Raw genomic sequence first — 20,372 nt, 5'->3', positions numbered from 1 at the left:
TTGTCTCTACCCCCCCCCCCCGCCCCACAATGCATTTTGGATTTTTTGGCAACCCCTACACTCCCAACAAATCTCCAATAATAATGCAACAACGACAATATAAGAAGAGTTTGCCGCAGCATCAGCGAAGGTCCTCAACCATGTGACCAAAACAATTCTTCTACTTTTTTTTTTTTTAAAGTCTAGAATACAAATGAATGAAAATGAAATGAGAACTGGAGGAATGATGACGCTGAACTTAACAAAATAAAGGGGAGAAAACATCTGAACTAGTAAAATTTTTAATTAACAGGGGTTTCTCTTGGCACAGTTTTGCTATTAAATAAATAAAGCATTTAGTCAAAACCATCTATATTAACTATACAAAATACTGAAAAGCAAACTTTTTTTTCCTTTTTCCTTTTTTACAAAAATGTTACGGAGGCTTAAGAGTTCTGTGAATAAAAAATAACCCAAAACATAAACTGTGCTACATGACATGTTCAGTTATTCACAATTAATGCACATTAATACAAATGCAAGACAGTATTTAAATACTGTACGTTTCTACATAACTGATATAAGTTTGTTTTTGTTTGTTTGTTTGTTTAAAAAAGCACATTGATGCCATGTTACTAAAGTTCATTTGCATTTCACAAAATCTCAGCAAGATATAGTTTGCATTTTGGAAAGTGAACAAAACATCTCAACAAGCCAACCCCCACATAAGACACCCTGTTTAATTTCCTTCAGTATTCACCTTAGAATCTTTGAAAGATTAGCTCTACAGAGATCAAGAACAAAACACCCATTGATTGGAAAAAAGGTGAACCTTCTCCCCCTCCCTCCGTTCCTGGGAGCCATTTTGCTGCCATCTTTTCTGACAGAAAAACTTACAGTGCCATCGGAAGCTTGCAGGTTCAATGTCCTGACTCAGTTGATTCAAAAGAAGGAAAGCTTAGTTCCCAGTTGGGTGGTAAAACCTGTGTCTGAACCAGTGGTGTCATGAAGATTGGTATTTGGGGCCCCCACTCTGCATGACCCTCAAATGCAGCAGGGTTGGTTTAAGTAAGTGATGCAATACACATTTTCCTCCCCACTCCCCTGGTAAGATCATTAAATCCAGTCTTAAAATTACCTAACTACAATTGCTGGTCTGGGATGTACCACTTCAATCCACAGGTGGAGGCTCACATACAAAAAAGTCCCTTTAGACACATGAACATATTAGCAGGTCAGGGAGACCCCTGACTGTGGGAAAAGTCACCCAAAATGGTCAGGGTGGTGGAGCAATTGCCCAACAGAGGAAAAGTGACAATTTGTAGGTGTTTTTACCTCCATTGTTAGATGCAGCAGTGCTTCTGAATACCAGTTGCTAGAAATCACTGTAGGGGTCCCACTTGTGAGTTTCCCACAGGCCACTGTGAGAACAGGGTGCTGGACTAGAAAAGCCAATGGCCTGACCCAGCAGGCTCTTGTTTGTTATGTTTTAGTTTAGCAGAAAGCTGACTAACAGCGTAAATTGAGGTTTTAAAATATTAATAATAATTTATTGGTTTATATTCTGCCCTTCCTCTTGAAGGAACCCACGGTGGCAAACACAGCAGTGATAAAGCATTAAAAACATTCTAAATAGTTAAAGAACATTAGCAACCAGTGATCTTGGGGCAGTCAGGAACAGTGTCTGCTATCAAATGCCTGGGTAAAAAGGAATGTTTTTAGATTTCTCCTGAAAGTCAGCAATGAGGGAGACAGATGCATGTCACTCAGGAGGGCATTCCACTGAAAAGGCCCTATCATGGAACCAGGAAGCCCACAGTGGTGACACCAATAACTCTATGTAACCCCCATTTGCTTGGCGCTTGTAGTAATGGGGATATTACTAGGATGCTTGTGTGTCCTTTATAGAGAGCAGTTCTCTGTTTGAAACTGTCATGTATTTGAAGAGTTTTCTGGTCAAAGTCCTGGGTAAAGATAAATCACTGAGTACAGGGGCCTTGAAGCTGCTCATCAACACTTGGACTGCAGTCTGAGCAGGCACTAGGTATGGGTGACTCTGCCCATTTCAGTTTCTCATTTTTTAGTTCTTAAGTCCATTTCTCCATATTTCCATACCGAATTTTTTTTTAAGTCCTCATGGACTTAAAATGAATTTCGCCTAACGTACACATTATTGTATGCAGTTTCCCCTAATGTGCACAATTGTGCAAAACAATTTCCCCCAATATAATGCATTTTTGTATGTAATTCTTATTAACACACATACACACACTTTATCCAAGCATGTGCATTTTTGTAGACATTATGTGGGTGGAAAACTGCAAAGCAAAATCAGAGGAGTGTGCATTTCGAAGGATGTCTGCATTTCAATTTGCCTTTAAATGTGAACCAAAACAAATCTCTACCTCTGTCCCTAGAGAGAATACAGATCACCTGGCCAGTCTTTCTACCATTTCATTTCTATTTGAATTTTTCGATATTTGCATCTCGACATGTGACATATGCACATTTTGTGCAAATCTGCACCCTAGTGTCATAAACAAGCAACTCAACAGGGAGGAGGAAGAGTATCCTGGCGAGCGGTGTAGCCGGGACTGTGACACACTGGGGCAAGCTGGGAATGGGGAAGGAGAAGATTGGTGTAGGAAGTACTCACAGGGTGATGGAGGATGATGAAGGGATGGGGGTCAGTGCACAGGAACCAGAGCAGCAGGACTCATCAACAGAGCCAGAGTGACCCCTGTCTCCATGAACATGGTGGGCTTTGAAGTGTAGGGAGCAGTGGGTGATGTGTTCCAGGAGGCTGAGTCAGGCAAGGGCCAACAGCCCAGCTCCTTAGCTGGCCAGGTGAGGCTAACTAGTTTTAGATTTGTGATTCCTCAGCTGGAGGCTTGGAACAGGTGAGGGTCACATGGCTCATCAAGCCCAGATGCTGCAATCAGCAGGCAAAGTGAAAAAGGGTAGAACTGAGGTTCCTGCTCAACTACCCATGTTGATGGACCTTGACTTGGATGCGCCAGGATCTCTGTGGGACACTGGGCATGTGGATTAAAACTGGACTGGGGATTTGACATGCTGACTTGCCGGTCAGGGGTTCAGGACACCTTGTGATCTTTTTGTAATGTGGTTTTTCTTTCTAGATGGTGCATAGCTGCACTGCTTGTGGACTTATCAAAGGCAATTAGGGGAGGTGGGTGTCACAATGGGAAATGGAATGTAGGACTAGACTGGCCTTTGGTCTGATTCAGCAGGACTCTTCTGGCAACTTTATGGTTCCAGCATAGCCTTCTTTTCCCCAGCATGCTACCTGCCAAGGTTCAAGAGAATTTTTTTTTTATCTTATGGAAGAGCTTTCAGGCATTTGAACCCCCAACTGGCAATCTAAAACAATGCACCTCAAAAGCAAGCTCACTACCACCACAATGAGAACTAGGCAACTGTCCTGTGTGTTGGCTACTTTTGGTCAAGAGCAAATTTAACCATTCACATCACGCCACTGCCATTTTGCACCTACACAAAACCAGCCTTGAGAGGCATTTTCCTTGCACAACCTTGAGTTGATTTCTATCCTTTACCCCTAACCACATACATATAATCCCCTATAAAATGATTTAAAAGGTGCTTATCCAGGAAAAAAAACATCTTAAAGGTTAGATTAACACCACCCCAAAACACACTGCCAATGCTTGGACTCACCCAACAAAATCTTGTAGCCAACACATCCATGACTCTCTCCTGAACAAAACGGATTGCTGAAGGGAAGGGGGTATTGGGAGGAGTGTTGCTTAAAGGTAAAGGTACCCCTGACCGTTAGGTCCAGTCGCTGACGACTCTGGGGTTGCGCGCTCATCTTGCTCTATAGGCCAAGGGAGGTGGTTTCATCCACAGACAGCTTCCGGGCCATGTGCCCAGCATGACTAAGCCGCTTCTGGTGAACCAGATCAATGCATGAAATGCCGTTTACCTTCCCACCAGAGTGGTACCTATTTATCTACTTGCACTTTGACGTGCTTTCGAACTGGTAGGTGGACAGGAGCTGGGACCAAACAACGGGAGCTCACCCTGTTGCGAGGATTCGACCCGCTGACCTTCTGATCGGCAAGCCCTAGGCTCTGTGGTTTAGACCACAGCACCACCCGTGTCCCCTTAAAGACTCCTAAAACCATTGCTAATGCAATTTCTTTACCTCCTTCTGAGTCAAAAAGAGATATGTTCTTTTGCATTGTTGGAGTTGCCTGATTGTATGTGGAAAACATACAACAGATAGGAAGAAAACAGGAATGGAAACGACAAACACCACTTTCTTAAGAACCTAAAGACATGGCATCTTTTCTCCAATGGAATGTGTTACACTCGTGGGGTTGCATGCAGTATAACAAAAATCACTTGAATACATCAGACTTTGTTTAACACTATCATATAAATAAGCTTATTCCTTCTACTAGGCATGTGATATGCCTTTTTTTCTTTTTTGTAGTCCATAATTATATATACATTGGAGGAAAGGAAGGGTTTGATAACACAAGCAGCAAAATAGACTAGAACAACTCAGTGGTTAAGTAAAGACTGTTCTAACCAACTTTCCCCTCCCCAGTTTTCTATACAAAAAAAAAAATTCAGCATATAAATAATCTTTTTTTTTTAACTTTAGAAATTCAAAGGATAAACCAAATGGGCTAGCCGTCACGCAGATTAACACACTTTAAAAGATCTCGCCAGACATAACTGGACCAAATGTTGACAGAAGGAAAATAACACTCATGTAAAACATGGCTGGTTTTGTTTTAAAAGGAAGAGGAAAGCATTGCTTAGATTTTCTTTTTGAGACAAGAGTTGTAGAACTAATGAACAAGTGTTAATTCTGATCACCAGCCACAACCAGGTCAGACTCTTCAATGTATTTGGCGTCACTGTACACATCACGCTTCCTTCTTCAAACAGAACATCTCATTTTGAACTGATCAAAATTTGAGCTGGGGCTCCCCATTATTTTTTAAAATGGAAGAACATCTCACAATATTGTAAACAACAACAATCACAAATACTGAAAGAAGATAAAAGCAAAAGTAAATGCTTAAAAAAAAAATTCCACACAGTTTTGTTTGTTTTGTTTGTGTGTGTGTGGTCAGAGACTTCCTTTTAATTTGCAAATGCAACAAAGGGGTCCTGGCTTACTAGCTTGTTGACTGGTAAAGGGGCCAAGGACTGTGGCCAGAGGGGAAGTGCAGCCCTAGAACAACCCCTCCCCAAGATCTTCCTTTTGGTAGCTTCTGCAAAAGGCACACACCAAACTGTGCACCCCCTTCTTCAGTATTCTTTGCTCTCTTGTAAACACCAAATTGCCACCTGATTAGAGCAGAAAGCCTAAAACAGTCTCCTCCCTTTGCTGCTCTGCCTGACAACTTATTTTTAATGGGATGGCCAAGTGCTGAAGGGCCAGCAGCATTGCCTTCACCTCCTTACCTACTCCAGGGAGAGTCAAGGCCACAGGCAAAGGAGCTCTTTAATTTTCTTCCTTAGCTGCAATGGGAACAGCAACAGAAGCCTTGGCAGAGTCCCTCCTTTTGAAATGCACCACTTGCTCCCTGTGTGTTTTGGTTCCCGCATGGGAGGCAAGGAGGGTTTACTGTTGCTGCTTCCAGGAAGGAGCTCTTCATCTGTGTGGGGGCAATGGGTGCTATGCAGAAAAGACGAGAGAGCTGTCTGCTGACAGAGCCAGATGGGAAGGTCTGATCTGATCCTAGTTCCTGTACCGCAGCCTCCTCCAAATATTCTGGACTATAACTCCCTTCAGCCCCAGCCAGCATGGCCAAAGGTCAGGTGTGATGGGAGCTATAGTCCAATAACAGTAGGCGAGAACTAGGTTGAGGAAGGCTGCTGTAGAAGAAGAGAGATGAAGGCTTAAGAATGCTAGTGGGTTAATGAGAAGGGGTAGAGGGTGGTGAGCCAAGGGCCACCAGACAGACAGCAAGTCCGGTTGTCTTCATAATGCCCCCCTCTACAAGTAGCCTTCTTGCCTCTGAGTGAGGAAACCAGAGCTCCTCAGGTAGCTGGATTTTTATCCAATGAAGCTAAATGTTAGAAGATTCAGGACAGATTTTAGTGATGGTGGCCAACTTTGATGGCGTTCAAAGAGGATCAGAAAAATTCATGGAGGATAAGGTTCTCCATGGCTACTAGCCACAATGTATATTTTCTGCCTCCACTGTCAGAGGTGGTATGCCTCAGATTGCTGTTGGGCTCTGGTCTTGCTTGCTGGCTTCCCACAGCAATCTAGGTGGCCACCGTGAGAACAAGTTGCTGGACTAGACAGGGCACTAGTCTGATCCAGCAGGCTCTTCTGTTCTTAGGATTTTATAGAGTTGGAAGAAACCTTGAGGACAATGTATTTCAACCCCCTGCAATGCAAGAATATGCAGCTGTCCCATACAGGGATCGAACTTGCAACATTTGCATTCTCAGCACCATGGTCTAACCAATTTGGCCCTGTGTTCTCTAGCTGCTGGTCCCGAGGGGGGGGCAGGGAATCAAGCTTAACAACTCTTTGGCCATGCTTGCTCCAGGTTTACCTTTGACAGTCATGACTTTTTACATCATGACTTAACCTGCTTTATGGGGTGGAGGTCATATGATAGGAATGTGGAGGGGGAGACTAGAAGACAGATAATTTTTGTTTGTTTTTAAAGAAATAGGCAGAAGTAGTAGATGCTGCAGAACCAAAAATCAAGAAGCAGCTGGGAGATTGGGGTGGGGAAAGGAACACACATACTTGTATGTTCAAATAGCATGTCCAAAGAGCCGCTGCTTTAAGATTAAAATGTTAATATATATATTTTTAAAAAAAAAACAACCCACAGATTTGTATAAAACACAAAAAATGTACCTGAGAGTGTGTATATTCATAGATATTCATATTTATATATATTTATATTTTTATATATTTGCCAACATTTAAAAGGTGAGAAAAGCAATATTCTGTCCACAACTCTCTCTCTCTCTCTAAAAGAACAATGTGGGAAATGAAGAAGCAGGAAAATCAAGCAAAAGAAGAAGAAATCCACAACCTGAAAAATTAAATGAGTGTGTGCGTGTGCGTGTGTGCGTGTGCATGCACACATACACATACACACAGGGGTGGGGGTGTAGGAAAACTATAAGCTGAAAAGTGAAGGTTAGCAATGCCCCAGCTGAGTAACAATATTGCTGTTTTATATGCCTTTGTTGTCAAGATGGCGCCCAATGCAAATTTAGAGGAAGGCATCTCATATGCAGAGTGGTGTGTGTGTGTGTGTTTGGTGAAGGAAGACCCACAGGAGATTGGCTGAAGCCAGCAACAAGCCAACTTGTGATGTCATCACAGGGTGACACCCAAGAAGGGAAAATCCAATTCACTGAGGGTTACAGAAGCAGCCTTTGCAACAGTGAGAAAGAGAGGAATGCTACAAACGAGTGCAAACCTCTTGCTGTTGTTCAGAGTGGTGACTGTGAACAGGGATAAATGGGTGCAGTCTACCTATGCCCCCTTGCCTCTGAGGCCTATTTCACTCTTCTGGTGCCAGGACCCCACAGATCATCTGAAGACCCCTATCCCGACTGCTATGAAACATGCTCCTTAATGATGGCTTTCCAACACACAACAGCCGATAAGAAAGAGAAAATATATGTTTAAATAGTACCCAATATATAAAGCAGACCGTAAAGGTGTCTGTTTAAAAAGAAAATGGTAAAAAAGGGGGTGGGGAAATAAGTTGAAAAACGTAGCTCTGTTGACAAATATAGTTAGTTATTTCCACATAATTAATATTAAGATATAGCTTGCAAGGAGGTGGAGTAAAACATATACAGGCTACATGAATGCAATCAAATAAAAACAACCCCCCCAGCCCCACCCCGACATAGCACAATACAATCATTAAGAAGTTCTGAATTATACGAGAGGTAGCAGCTGTTTATATTCCCGGAGTCCAGAACCTTCGAACATTGCTCCCCTGATGATGGGCTTGTGAGCAATGAGGCAACGAATGGGACAAGCTGGGTGTCATAGCCTTATTGTTTTGCAGCATCTCTTCCAGTTACCGGGGAGGAAGGGATCCTTGCCAGAAGTGCATTGACAACCTGCATTCAAGCACTGCTTGTGATGATAGCTATGGCTGTTTGCTCTTGTGCACGGGTGTTCTTGTACAAGCCAAACTTTAAATCCACAAATTAATAAAGTAAGCTACACAGTCCCACATAATATAAATAGTGTTAGGTTATTATTATTATTATTATTAATCTTAGTGTTTTCATATAACTCCTAAGATGGGTGCTAGCGGAATATTAATGGAGTAGCAACAAGGTTAATAAGAAGAACACTTTTCTTCCAGAGTGTGGCAGCTAAAAAGGCCTCCTTCATATCGGGATGGTTCGCTAACGGACGGCAGCAGGGGGTCCATTTCATGTCTGGTAGAAGTGGTGATAGTGGTGGTGGTGCTCGTGGTGATGGTGGTGCTCATGTCTCTGAATCATCTGCCCCACTTGGCCTTCGTACAAGATGACAGCGGGCAGGTCTCTCACGTGCTCTTTTTCGAAAACCGTCCCGGGGGGCTGGAAGGTTTTGCAGACTTGGTGAGTCTCTTTGGCCCTCTGCTTGTGTTTCTTGTAAGCCGGCTGAGGCTGCATGGGGAGATAAGGGAGGTTCGGGCCCAGCCGCGTGGTGGGGGAAGCCATCGGCACGGAGGCCCCTTGGGCAGGCTTACTCCTTACGGCCCTCCCCGCGTTGGCGGAAGAGGCGTTTCTGCCCTGAGCTTTGGGAGACTTGGCAAAATGCCTGCTCGCATCTTGGCTCCGCAGCCTCTGCTGTATCTCTGCAAGCTTTGCGTAGGAGGCTTCCATCAAACTGACGTGGCCGGGGTCCGCTGCTGGCGATCTGCGCTGGTGGGCGTGGAAGATTTCTGGCTCGTGGGAACGGGACCTTGTTTGATTTGCGACTCGGACGGGAGGGTCGTGTTTTTGAGCCGCTGGTGGTGATCCTGAGAAACAAGAAGTGGAGCACCTGGTCATTTTAAGGCTCAAAGTACTGACATGACAACAAAAGTGGGAAGCAGTTGAAGTAAAATATACCAATGTACCAAACAGAGGATGAGCTAAATATAATAATGATGATGATGTTTGTTTAAAAGCAGCTCCCTAGCAGCTGTATTAATGATCATTTTTGCACTTGGTCAATAGAGTTGGAAATTTTAGTTTAGTTCTCACTGGGTTCCAGTTACTTGAGCACCTACAAGTCTAAAGATCCAATTTTAACAACAATAAAAAGGATGGTCGGAATAGATGAGATCTAAATAATAATAATAATAATAATAATAATAATAATAATAATTATTATTATTATTATTATTATTATTATTATTATATTTCTATCCCACTTTTTCCCTGACAGGGACTCAAGGTGGCTTACAGCTAAAACACAAACAGCTAAAAAAAGAAGGAAAAATCCAATAATAAATAAATAAATAAATATTGTGTGTGTGTGAGAGAGAGAGAGAGAGAGAGAGAGAGAGAGAGAGGGAATGAATGAGATATTAAACATATAGATCATTACAATAGCTTCTCTAGGGAGCAGGTAAATTATAGAAAATGCATAATATACCTGGCCCAAATTTTGACGTATAGTTTTCTATTCCTGCAAGATCCAAATAGTGGTTTCTCCTTTCAATGTTTTCATCGACACAATGACGATAGCATCCATTCTGTTCAGTTTTGGCTTCACCATGGTGGTACCTGTGAGAAGGAATGGAAATTGCAATGCACATATTATTATATCCAGATCAGTGAGCACACACACTTAAATGATAAGCTTTGTTTTGAAGTTACAGACGGTCAGTGCTTCTGGGAGCAATGCTCCTACAAAATTCACCTTTGCAATGCCATATTCAATAGTAGCACACACGTAATGTTGCTGGGGTCCCAGCACTCACAGGAAGCCGGGAACAGACCTTGGAGGGTGGGCTCCCAGCTGCAGCAGACAGAGCTAGGCAGACCAATGCTTCAACACAATTTTAAGTATTTTATTGTTTTTAACAAGTTTGCTTTTATTACTTTGTATTTTACAACAGTGTTTTAAAATGTTGTAAGATCCCTTCAATCCCAGCCTGGGGAAAAGGCAGGATATAAATACTTAAAATAATAATAGTTGGCCATGGGGTACCCCTCGCCATCCTAATGTATTTGGCAAAGGGGAGACTGCAGGTAAAAACTCCAGGAGATAAAGAAGAACACACTCCTGATTGGAGGGGGAAATAGTTTTAATAAAGCCAGATCAACTGTTGGCTGAATAAGTCCATCTCTCTTTCCTGTTCAAGCACTACCATTTCATATATAGCAGAGCTATTTCCTGAGAATGAATTTCTGAAATACCAGTCATTTATGAGCCAAACAAGGAAAGGAAAAATGGGAAGAATCTTAGCTTTAACAACGATGAGGCCAAGAATGTGGCACAATAAAATGCACCATGTCCCGACGTCTACATACGTAAACAATTTATTTAAAAGAACAAAAACAGACAAGTCATTTAAAAAAAAAAGACACAAAGCCTGACCCTTTCAAGGAGATTTGTGTAACTGCTAAAATGCAACAGAACAGCTCAGATATGCAGATGACACAGCTTTGATGGCAGACAGTGAGGAGGAATTAAAGAACCTCTTAATGAGGGTGAAAGAGGAGAGGCAAAATATGGTCTGAAGCTCAAAAACAAAAAAAAAACTAAGATCATGGCCACTGGTCCCATCACCTCCTGGCAAATAGAAGGGGAAGAAATGGAGGCAGTGAGAGATTTTACTTTCTTGGGCTTCATGATCACTGCAGATGATGACAGCAGTCACGAAATTAAAAGACGCCTGCTTCTTGGGAGAAAAGTGATGACAAACCTAGACAGCATCTTAAAAAGCGGAGACATCACCTTGCCAACAAAGGTCAGTATAGTTAAAGCTATGGTTTTCCCAGTAGTGATGTATGGAAGTGAGAGCTGGACCATAAAGAAGGCTGGTCGCCGAAGAATTGATGCTTTTGAATTATGGTGCTGGAGGTGACTCTTGAGAGTCCCATGGACTGCAGGAAGATCAGACCTATCGATTCTGAGGGAAATCAGCCCTGAGTGCTCACTGGAAGGACAGATCCTAAAGCTGAGGCTCCAATACTTTGGCAACCTCATGAGAAGAGAAGACTCCCTGGAAGAGACCATGATGTTGGGAAAGATTGAGGGCACACGGAGAAGGGGATGACAGAGGACGAGATGGTTAGACAGTGTTCTTGAAGCTACTAACATGAGTTTGACCAAACTGCGGGAGGCAGTGGAAGACAGGAGTGCCTGGCGTGCTCTGGTCCATGGGGTCACAAAGAGTCTGAGATGACTAATGGACTCAACGACAACAACAACAAAATGCAACAGAGATAACTTTCTTTGCACATACCCCTCTCAATAGCAAATTGTTAGCCACTGAATTTATTACTGTACAGTGGTACCTCGGGTTACAAATGCTTCAGGTTACGTGTTTTCAGGGTTACTTCTGGGTTTTGCCGCTTACGCATGCGCAGAAGCGCCAAATCGCATCACGCGCGTGTGCCAACATGACACTGCAGGTTACGGACATGCCTCCATCACGGATTACATCCGCAACCCGAGGTTCCACTGTATTTTTACAGCCAGGACATGGAAGAGGCATTTGTAGGATGTTTTCAGGTGTAAGAATAAGAACCTGGCTACCTTGAGTACTACGCTCTTTGACTTGTAGAGGGGGCATCATTTGCTGATCCACTCTGGCAGGAAACATAGTGGGCCAATCCTGATCAAGAGATCTCCCAATTCCTGGCTAGGAGCATCATGCCAAGTTTCTCTAAAAATGCTATCTGATTGTTGTCTTGATTATTTTCGTCCAAGGTTGGATTATGCTATGATTCGGGGCCAACATTAGCAACTGGAATCTTCAGACAACTGCTGGGGAATCAGAGGCCTGGCAGGGTCCAATGGTGAAGGAGGCACCATGTTAAACTTCCTACATTGCTGTGGAGCAACACCATCTTGGGGGCCATTGTGGGAGATATAAAATGGTGGCTACCCAGCAGCAATTGAAAGATCACTGCTGCTACCAGGTAAACCCACAGAGTGGGTTTGGGGTGCAGGAATGGGCCCATAGAGGATAATATGTCAAGGGCTCCCCTTCAAGCCTGGGGCAAGCTTTAGACCCCTATCCATGACACACCATTGGCTCCTGATACCAGTCACATCCCAAGTTTGTTTATTTATTGCATTTATAGCCCACCTTGTTCTTCAAGTTGCTCAAGGCAGTAAACATGGTTCTCCTCATTTAATCCCCACAACAACCCTGGGTGGTAAGTTAGGCTGAGAAGCAGTTACTGGCCCAAGGTCACCCAAACGAGAACCCTGATCTCCCAGATACTAGTGCGACACACTCTAACCACTACAGCACCCTGGTTCAAAGAGCCGTAGCAGACATAGAGAGAGGGTCTCAACAGTTGCCCATAACTGTGCAAAGTCACCAAAGTCCATTTCTGAGAATATCTGCAGACACTGTTGTTGTTCTATAATAGTGCATGTAAAAAAACAAAGAAGCAGGCAAAGAAGATGTAGGATTGTTTTAATCTATTCTACAATGGTTTTTTAGATGGCAAGCGGGCATTCAACTCGGCACTTTCACTGTGCTGCATTTTAAATGTGTTGCTACCTGCACAGTGCCGCGAGGATAAGGTGGGATAGACATCAAAAATACATGAATAAAACTGATGAAAAGGCATGATATTGGGGCAAATCTTAGCCAAATGCTTCTCTTTGCTAATCTTTGCCAACAACATGACAAGATGTTTTTCAGGGAAACAAGGTCTCTTCCCAGACTGGCATCCAAAACAATATTGTGCATTCCTTCAGGGAGATACAACTTCAAATAAATCCTGTTTTATCTAATCTTTTCAAGGCTGCAAGTATACCTGCAGCTGTGCATGAAAGAGACCACTGTCTCTCTGCTTTGCTGGAAACTGATGCACCCTGAGTCACACCAGAAAAATAACACACACACACACACACACACACACACACACACACACACTTTTTTATTATTCTCTGAAGGGCATTTCTCAAAATTCTTTTTAAAGCACAGATCATCATTTTCCTTAAATGGTTCACAAGAAATCCTGCTTCCGATCTTCATACTGTACATTGTTGTTGCCTGCCAGCAGAAACTTATGCTGCTATAAATCTGTTAGCCTTTCAGGTTCCAAAGGGGTCTTTGTCAGTTTTGCTACAAAAGATCAACTATGGCTACCCCCTTTATTGTGAAATGCAGTTGCCAGGAGGTGAGAGGGCTCTGGTTTGGATCGGGACCTTAGCAGTGGGGGTGGGAAGGTTAACCCTTTCCTCCAGACGGTTTTCCCAGTTGAAACTGCCCCGATGCATACAATTATGAGTCCTGTATGTAGCATGCAGGTAAGTTACGTGTGTTTACTTGTAGCTGGCAAATATCTTAAGATGGGCAATACCTACAAGAGAGCAGCGCAAGCAAAGAAAGATTGATGGTGGCTTTAAAGAGTGGTTGAAACGTAGGTATTTCCTTATCAATAAGCTTTTCATGAGTGAAGTGAGGATTTGGCAGCAGCTGGCAAGGCAGCCTCTGAAGCAAGGTCTGGAGAAAGCTGGACACCTCATTACTGAAATGGAGCATGCTGTTAAGCCTGTAATGCTTGGAAGTCTAACTACAAGGGTGCAGCCAATCAGATGGGGCCTTCTCACCAGGTTATCTCCTGGCTGGGTGAATCAGGTGGCAAGGCTGCGTTTGATAGGCTCCACCCATGTTGTCCCAAGATTCTATGCATCATTATAGCAACATAGGAGCAAGCTGACACAGCAGCATTTGATGTAAGCCCAACTTCTTTTTCTTTAGCAAATAATTATATACTGCTTAATGAACAAAAACTTCTAAATGGTTTCAAAAAGAAAGAAATAAAATAAAACATGCATATGAAGATCAAAACAACAAGGAGACATAGCATTTAGATAAAAATAGCAGAGCTTTAAAAACCAAATATGCATAATAAAATGACAGGTCTGAGTAGGCTTGCCTAAAAAACAAATTTTAAATCCTAAGCCTCTCAGGGCTGACCTTAAAGATCCCTAATCATGAGACAAATGAAGAATTGCTCCAGCTCACCTGAGGGAGCCCCTCTGCTTCTTCTCACAACTCCTCAGTTCTTCATTGGCCTTGCTTTCCGTTCGGTGCCTTGAGCTCTGAAGATCTGCCCCCACAACACATACACACAAATCCATGTTCATTTTCCTATTGTTATAATTTTAACCATTTCCCCCATTGTTTTCAGAATGAACATACAACAAACATCTTCCCTCACCAAGAGTGGTATATCTTGCCATTTCCCTCTTATTATTGACATTCTTACACGGCTTAACAAGTGGGGGCCATCTACCATTTAAATGAACTGAGCAGGGGAACATCATCTCCTCCATGACCACACCTGGAGGGAGTGGAAGATCCACCATCCACAGCAGCATTCTTTAGTTTTGTGTTATGTGGAGGGGGAGAAATGTTTGGGGGTAAAAGGACTAAAGTGATTTAAAGGAGACTGGGGATCAGGATCCCAAAAAGATTCTCCAGTTAAAAGGATCAGGCAGTAGGTGGTATGAAAAGCTGCCCATCACAGATGGCAAAACTGGTTTAGATGGACAGACAACCAACCTGGTAAGTCAGTTTTATATGCTTCTGCGTAATGAGTTGACAAATCCATCACTGGAAATTCAGAATCAAACTCTTACCAGCATGGTTCAGTAGGATACTTTTCTTCTTCTGACTCCCATCTGGAGCTACGGTGAGCTTCACCCGCAAGGTTTTACTGGAGCTGGGAGAGTGGTTTACTGAAGCATCAACTACTTCATAGATGGTATGAAGCAAGCTGGTGATGTCCTGGAATCAAAGATGAAACAAGCAGAGGGAGACAAATGCGTTAAGAACAGAAATAAAGAATGAGGTGCTTTTTCCCCGCTCAGAGAAAATCGCCTCTTACTTCATTCGCAGAAATTTTCTTTTGTTACTATTGACAATTCCACAACAATTCTGTGACATCACAGCAGCTTAATCAATGACAGAGTGTCTAGGAAAGAAGACGACACCAGTTTTGTGAATTACGTGTGTAAGATGTCTGTTTCAAATGCTGTTATTGAGCAATTTGGGGGTTTCTTTTGTTACGGTTAGCAAAAGTTATGTCCAAACTGTTTTAACTTACACGATGGCTCTTCAATTAATGAACTATATTAATGACACAAATATCAGCTTGCCTCCTCATTGACACCAACCATACCCATTCACTTATCAGTTCTCTGTGTCTCTTCTGTGTCCCTGGACTAATTCCAGGTACTTGGAGCAAATGAGATATTGATGCCCTACTTTGTGCAAGTATTGGAGGCCCTGCCAGTCGAGAGCTTGCTTCAGTGCAAAGTCAGACTTTCACATGCTGACCCTGAAGCAACATCCATGCCAATTAAAAACCAAAAACCCATCTGGTTGTATCAGAGGAAGAAGTGAGACTGCAAGTGAGACTCCATAGGCTTGCGAGGTAACAATAATTTCTTGGTTCCTCCCTCTCTGAACTCCCTCCATGGTCAGCCATTCCATCTGGCTCAATCTGAGGAAGGGGCAAGGCAGCAGGGTTGGCTCAGCTTTGCCCAACTACCTCCATTCACAGCCTTTCCTCTGAGTGCAGTAGAAGGAGAGAGGTGAGACATTTACCTGTGGCAACGTAAGACAGGAGGGAACTACCACCTGGCTAATCCTCTCCTCCCCAAACCATGCAGTGGTTACAGTTCTTGAACTTCCACATTTTTCAATCACTCCCCTTCCCTTCTTAGTTTTTTGTCATGTCTGTTAAACCCCAAGCAAATATTTTAAAACCATCATGTACATAAAAGTGTGCTGGCAAGAAGGCAACATACAGATGCAGGAAGTAAATAAATAATCACATGAGCTCAGAGAAATGGAAAAAGGTATGTTACAACAAGATATCCTCTAAACTTTTGTAGGAATGATCCTGCCAACGACATTCAACAAAGATCTAGCTGCCACTCAGAGATTCATCCCTCGATGAGGTGCCTGTATCAATCCATTGCAACCACTTTTTATTGGAGGTATTGTTATAGAAGGGAATTCCTGAGTACTAAATGTTACATCTGAATGAGCTCCCCAAAATGTGTGTGTTTATTTTCCCAAGAGAATCTGACAAGCTTTAGGAAAGAATAGTAAAATTATAGCTGTCCAGTGCTTTGCCTGTAGTAGTTTTAGGTACTTTTTTTTGCATGACATGCCAGAAGGCATTGAACCACCGGAGCAAATGGCTTTAAAGGAGATAAGACCTTGAGCCTTCGAGCCCAGAAAGGCAGGTTAATTAAAAGCCAAAAAGGTTCAATCTCTACTGTGAGTTATAACTGAAGTTAACAGAATGACTCCATATATACGCTGATTCTAACTTAATATATAGTATGCCAGCGTCCATCTATCCCACAGAACTCTTCCTTCAGTCTCAGCTCTGAACACACTGGGTGAGTTATGTCTCTGGTCACAAACAGGTACACACACACAAGCAAGCAATATCATTCAAAATCTTCTGACAGCTTAGATCCATGCTTTTGACAACATATCCAAAATGCCAGCTAGCTGTTTGGTAGGAGACAGATGGCCATCTGAGCATTCTCACCTATCAGAAACTCCATTAACAAACCCAGCACCTCTAGAAACAAGGCTCCACAGATAAGAGGCAAACCCACTACACTGCTTACAAGGAATTTCGTTGAAGAACAGTGACAGCACACACAGGCAACACACCTCCCTTTGAAACCCCAATCTGTTTTCTAACACATCAGGTCAAAAAGTTCAGCACTTCACACATGACTAAGCTGAGAAGGTTTGGATGGCTGCAAATTACTTTGCTGCTCTTCAGCCATAGGTAGTCTCCACTGCCGGAAGGTCCAACTCAATCAACAGTTGTCCTGCATTCTGATTGTGTCATTGAGTTCTTGCCTAGTCTTCTGTACCTCCAAGACACACATACACTCATCATGTAATCTGCTACGAAATTGAAGTTCTCTGTAGAATGGGGATACCTCAGTGGTACAGCAACTGCCTTGCATGCAGAAGGTCTCAGGTTCAATCTTAAGAAGCTCCTGGTAGGGCAGGCAATTCCCCCTGCCTACAACGCCACTCCAAGTCAGTGTGAGCAATACTAGACTACATGGACCAACAGTCTGGCTTGTTTTCAAACCACTGGCCCTGCTGGCTGGGACTGATGGGAACCGAGAGTCCAACAACTGGATAACTGGTTCCACATCCCTGAGCAACCCATTAGTAAACTGAAAGACCACTGAAAAGGGAGAAAAACTCCTCACTAGGCTGAAGATCTACATCAAGGATGGGTGGCTTATGGCCCTTCAGGTGTTGTTGGACTACAACTCCCATCATTCCTGACCATCAGCCATGCTGACTGGAGCTGATAGGCATTGGAGCCCAGCAACTGAAGGGCCACAGGTTCCCCATCCTTGACAAAGACTGAATGTGTGAATTTGGCTTTCACTGGCCAAATTATTATATAGCCATGGGTGGTGGAGTGGAATAGCATCGCACTACTGCCCTGTTAAGAACATAAGAAGTGCCTGTTGGATCAGGCCAGTGGCCCACTTAGTCCAGCATTCTGTTCTCACAGGGGCCACCCAGATGCCTGTGGGAAGCCTGCAAGCAGGACCCCAGTACAAGAGTCCCCTCCCTTCCAGTTTCCAGCAACTGTTATTCAGAAGCATCCCTGCCTTCAACTGTGGTGGCATAGTATATCCATCATGCCTGGTGGCCACTGATAGATAGCCCTATCCTCCATGAACTTGTCCAATCCTTTTCCAAAGCCATCCAATGTCTTCACCATAATCATATTAAAAACCAACATGCTGAACCACAAAACCAGGATTCCACCTAAAGTTGATGTCTCGGTCGCAAAATTTGGGTTTATGCATGTGAGGTGTTTTCTTTCAACACATAAGTCCTGTAGAAATACATGAAATACTCGCACTGGTGGTAGATGGAGTAGACTATGATCTGCTGTTCCACCCCCACCCCCGTAATGCATAAGGAAGTACATTTGTTAGGAGTGGCCCATTGTAAAGATGCTGTGTGCAGTTCTCTGACCATAATTAGATTCACAAATGCTTCAGCCTAGTTTCAAGGTGAGAACGCATTAACTGCTGTGCATTTTTCACCTCATTATATTTTATGGAGAAAACCGCTCTCTGACCTAACTGCACAATGTTTACAAGGATTTCCCTAATCTTGCAACACATATAATAATTACGTTACACTCATGTAATTTTCACACCAAGGTCAGATGTAGCTTAGAAATCCTGCCAACTTTGCTTAGCCAAAAAAGCTACTCAAGACCATTAGGTCTACAATCTTATCCTTATTTACCTGGATGGAAGTCCTAATGAACTCAGTGAGGCTTACTTCCAAGTAATGGAATGTCTCCCATCAGATGTCAAGGAGATTAAGAACTACACAACTTTTAGAAGACATCTGTAGGCAGCCCTATATCAGGAAGTTTTTAACGTTTGTTGTTTTATTATGCTTTTATATTCTGCTGGAAGCAGCCCAGAGTGGCTGGGGAAACCTAGCCAGATGGGTAGGGTATAAATAATAAAATTATGATGATTATTAAACAGTTTTAAGATTGGGCTGAGAGTACCGTATTTTTCGCTCGATAACACGCACCTGACCATAACACGCACATCGTTTTTAGAGGAGGAAAACAAGGGAAAAAACATTCTGAATGAAACAGTGGATGTATCATTTTTGTGCTTCATGCTGTGGCCACAGACATGTGATCTGATGGTGAATTTGGGGTGACCCAATGCAAAAATCCTGAGAATCCCTGTGGATCCATGCTTTGTAACCACGTTTTTGCACCATTGCAGCCCCAGGCAACAGTGGGTGTGTGATTTTGGGGGGGGGCAGGCTGTAGCCATGGACATGCTATGTGCTCTGATGGTGAATTTGGGGTGACCCAATGCAAAGATCCTGAGGATCCATGTTTTGTAACCACGTTTTTGCACCATTGCAGCCCCAGGCAACAGTGGGTGCGTGATTTGGGGGGGGCAGGCTGTAGCCATGGACATGCTATGTGATCTGATGGTGAATTTGGGGTGACCCAATGCAAAGATCCTGAGGATCCATGTGGATCCATGCTTTTTAACCACATTTTAAGTGGGGAAGGAAGGAAAAATACAGAATGGACAAGGAGCACGAGAGGGGTGTGCAGAGAAGCAGCTGGCTAAGAATGCAGGAGAGGGGTATAACGGGAGGGAGGAAAGGAAGGCAAAAGTTTTCCCTCACCTACCCACCCAAGCCAGCCAGCGCTCTCTCTCTCTCTCTCTCTCTCTCTCTCTCTCTCTCTCTCTCTCTCTCTCCCTCCTGCATGTTTTCAGCAGCACCGGAGCACAGAGACGACACTCTGCTTTCCCCTCTGCTTGCCTGGAGGGGAGGGGCTTTCCCTGCTCTTTGTTCCGTTTGAGCAAACACAGCAAGGAAACAGAGGAGGGTGGGCAGTAAGACCCTGAGGCAGAATGCAGGAAAGCAGCCACTTCCTCTTTTCAGGTTTCCCTTCTCCGAGACGCGCGATTTGATTTTTGCCTGATTTTTTTTGCCATTTGGCTCCAGGGACCACACATTCGCTCAATAACACGCACAGACATTTCCCCTTCCTTTTTAGGAGAAAAAATCTGCGTGTTATAGAGGGAAAAATACGGTAAATGTATTTTTCTTACAAATTCTATGCACTCAGAAGCATGTCCTATTGACTTCAATGGGACACACTCCCAAGTAAGTGCATATAGGATTGCAGTCTTAGGCAATCGTTCTGTGGCAGTGTAGTAGTACCTCCAGCAAATAACTTTTAAAATCCATAGAAATAGCACCCTGAAATGCATTATTTTAAGAGAAATCGTGTACATATTAGGAAAAATGCACAAATGTGTATGAAGTTTTGTGCGGATCTTCTTCAATAAAAGAAGCTAAAGCTGAAAAAGAAGCGTGTTTGTTTGTTTGTTTGTTGTATTCATTGCATGTATATCCCACCCTTTTCTCCAAGGAGCTCAAGTTGGTGCACATGGTTCTCCCTCTCATTTAATCCTCACAACTCTGTGAGGTTGGTTACGCTGAGAGGCAGGTAATGCCCCAAAGTCACACAGTGAACCCTGGTCTCCCAGGTCCTAGTCTGACACTCCACAACCACCACACATTGGCTCTCACACACAAAAATGAGAGAAACCAAGACTGGCAGGCTCTTCCATCCCTAACAGAATCTGG

The 20,372-nt window shown here is 43.4% G+C and overlaps 1 protein-coding gene across 5 annotated transcripts in view; it reads right to left on the bottom strand.

Annotated features, from left to right (window-relative positions):
• Window positions 1-265: 265 nt before the first annotated feature.
• NKD1 (NKD inhibitor of WNT signaling pathway 1) overlaps window positions 266-20,372 on the bottom strand; it is a 131,548-nt gene continuing 111,441 nt past the window's right edge. For all 5 annotated transcript variants that reach the window (XM_083626078.1, XM_083626080.1, XM_083626077.1 and 2 more), the window contains 4 exons: window positions 14,795-14,942; window positions 14,178-14,262; window positions 9,611-9,741; window positions 266-8,990 (listed from right to left, as the gene is read on the bottom strand). In XM_083626078.1, coding sequence (XP_083482204.1) covers window positions 8,416-8,990; window positions 9,611-9,741; window positions 14,178-14,262; window positions 14,795-14,942 — 939 coding nt within the window. In that variant the 3' untranslated portion in view covers window positions 266-8,415. The remainder of the gene's footprint in view (window positions 8,991-9,610; window positions 9,742-14,177; window positions 14,263-14,794; window positions 14,943-20,372) is intronic.

This window comes from Podarcis filfolensis, assembly GCF_964270895.1.
Source record: "Podarcis filfolensis genome assembly, chromosome: 8".
Lineage (NCBI taxonomy): Eukaryota > Metazoa > Chordata > Lepidosauria > Squamata > Lacertidae > Podarcis > Podarcis filfolensis.
This window is presented reverse-complemented; position numbering and strand designations above follow the sequence as displayed.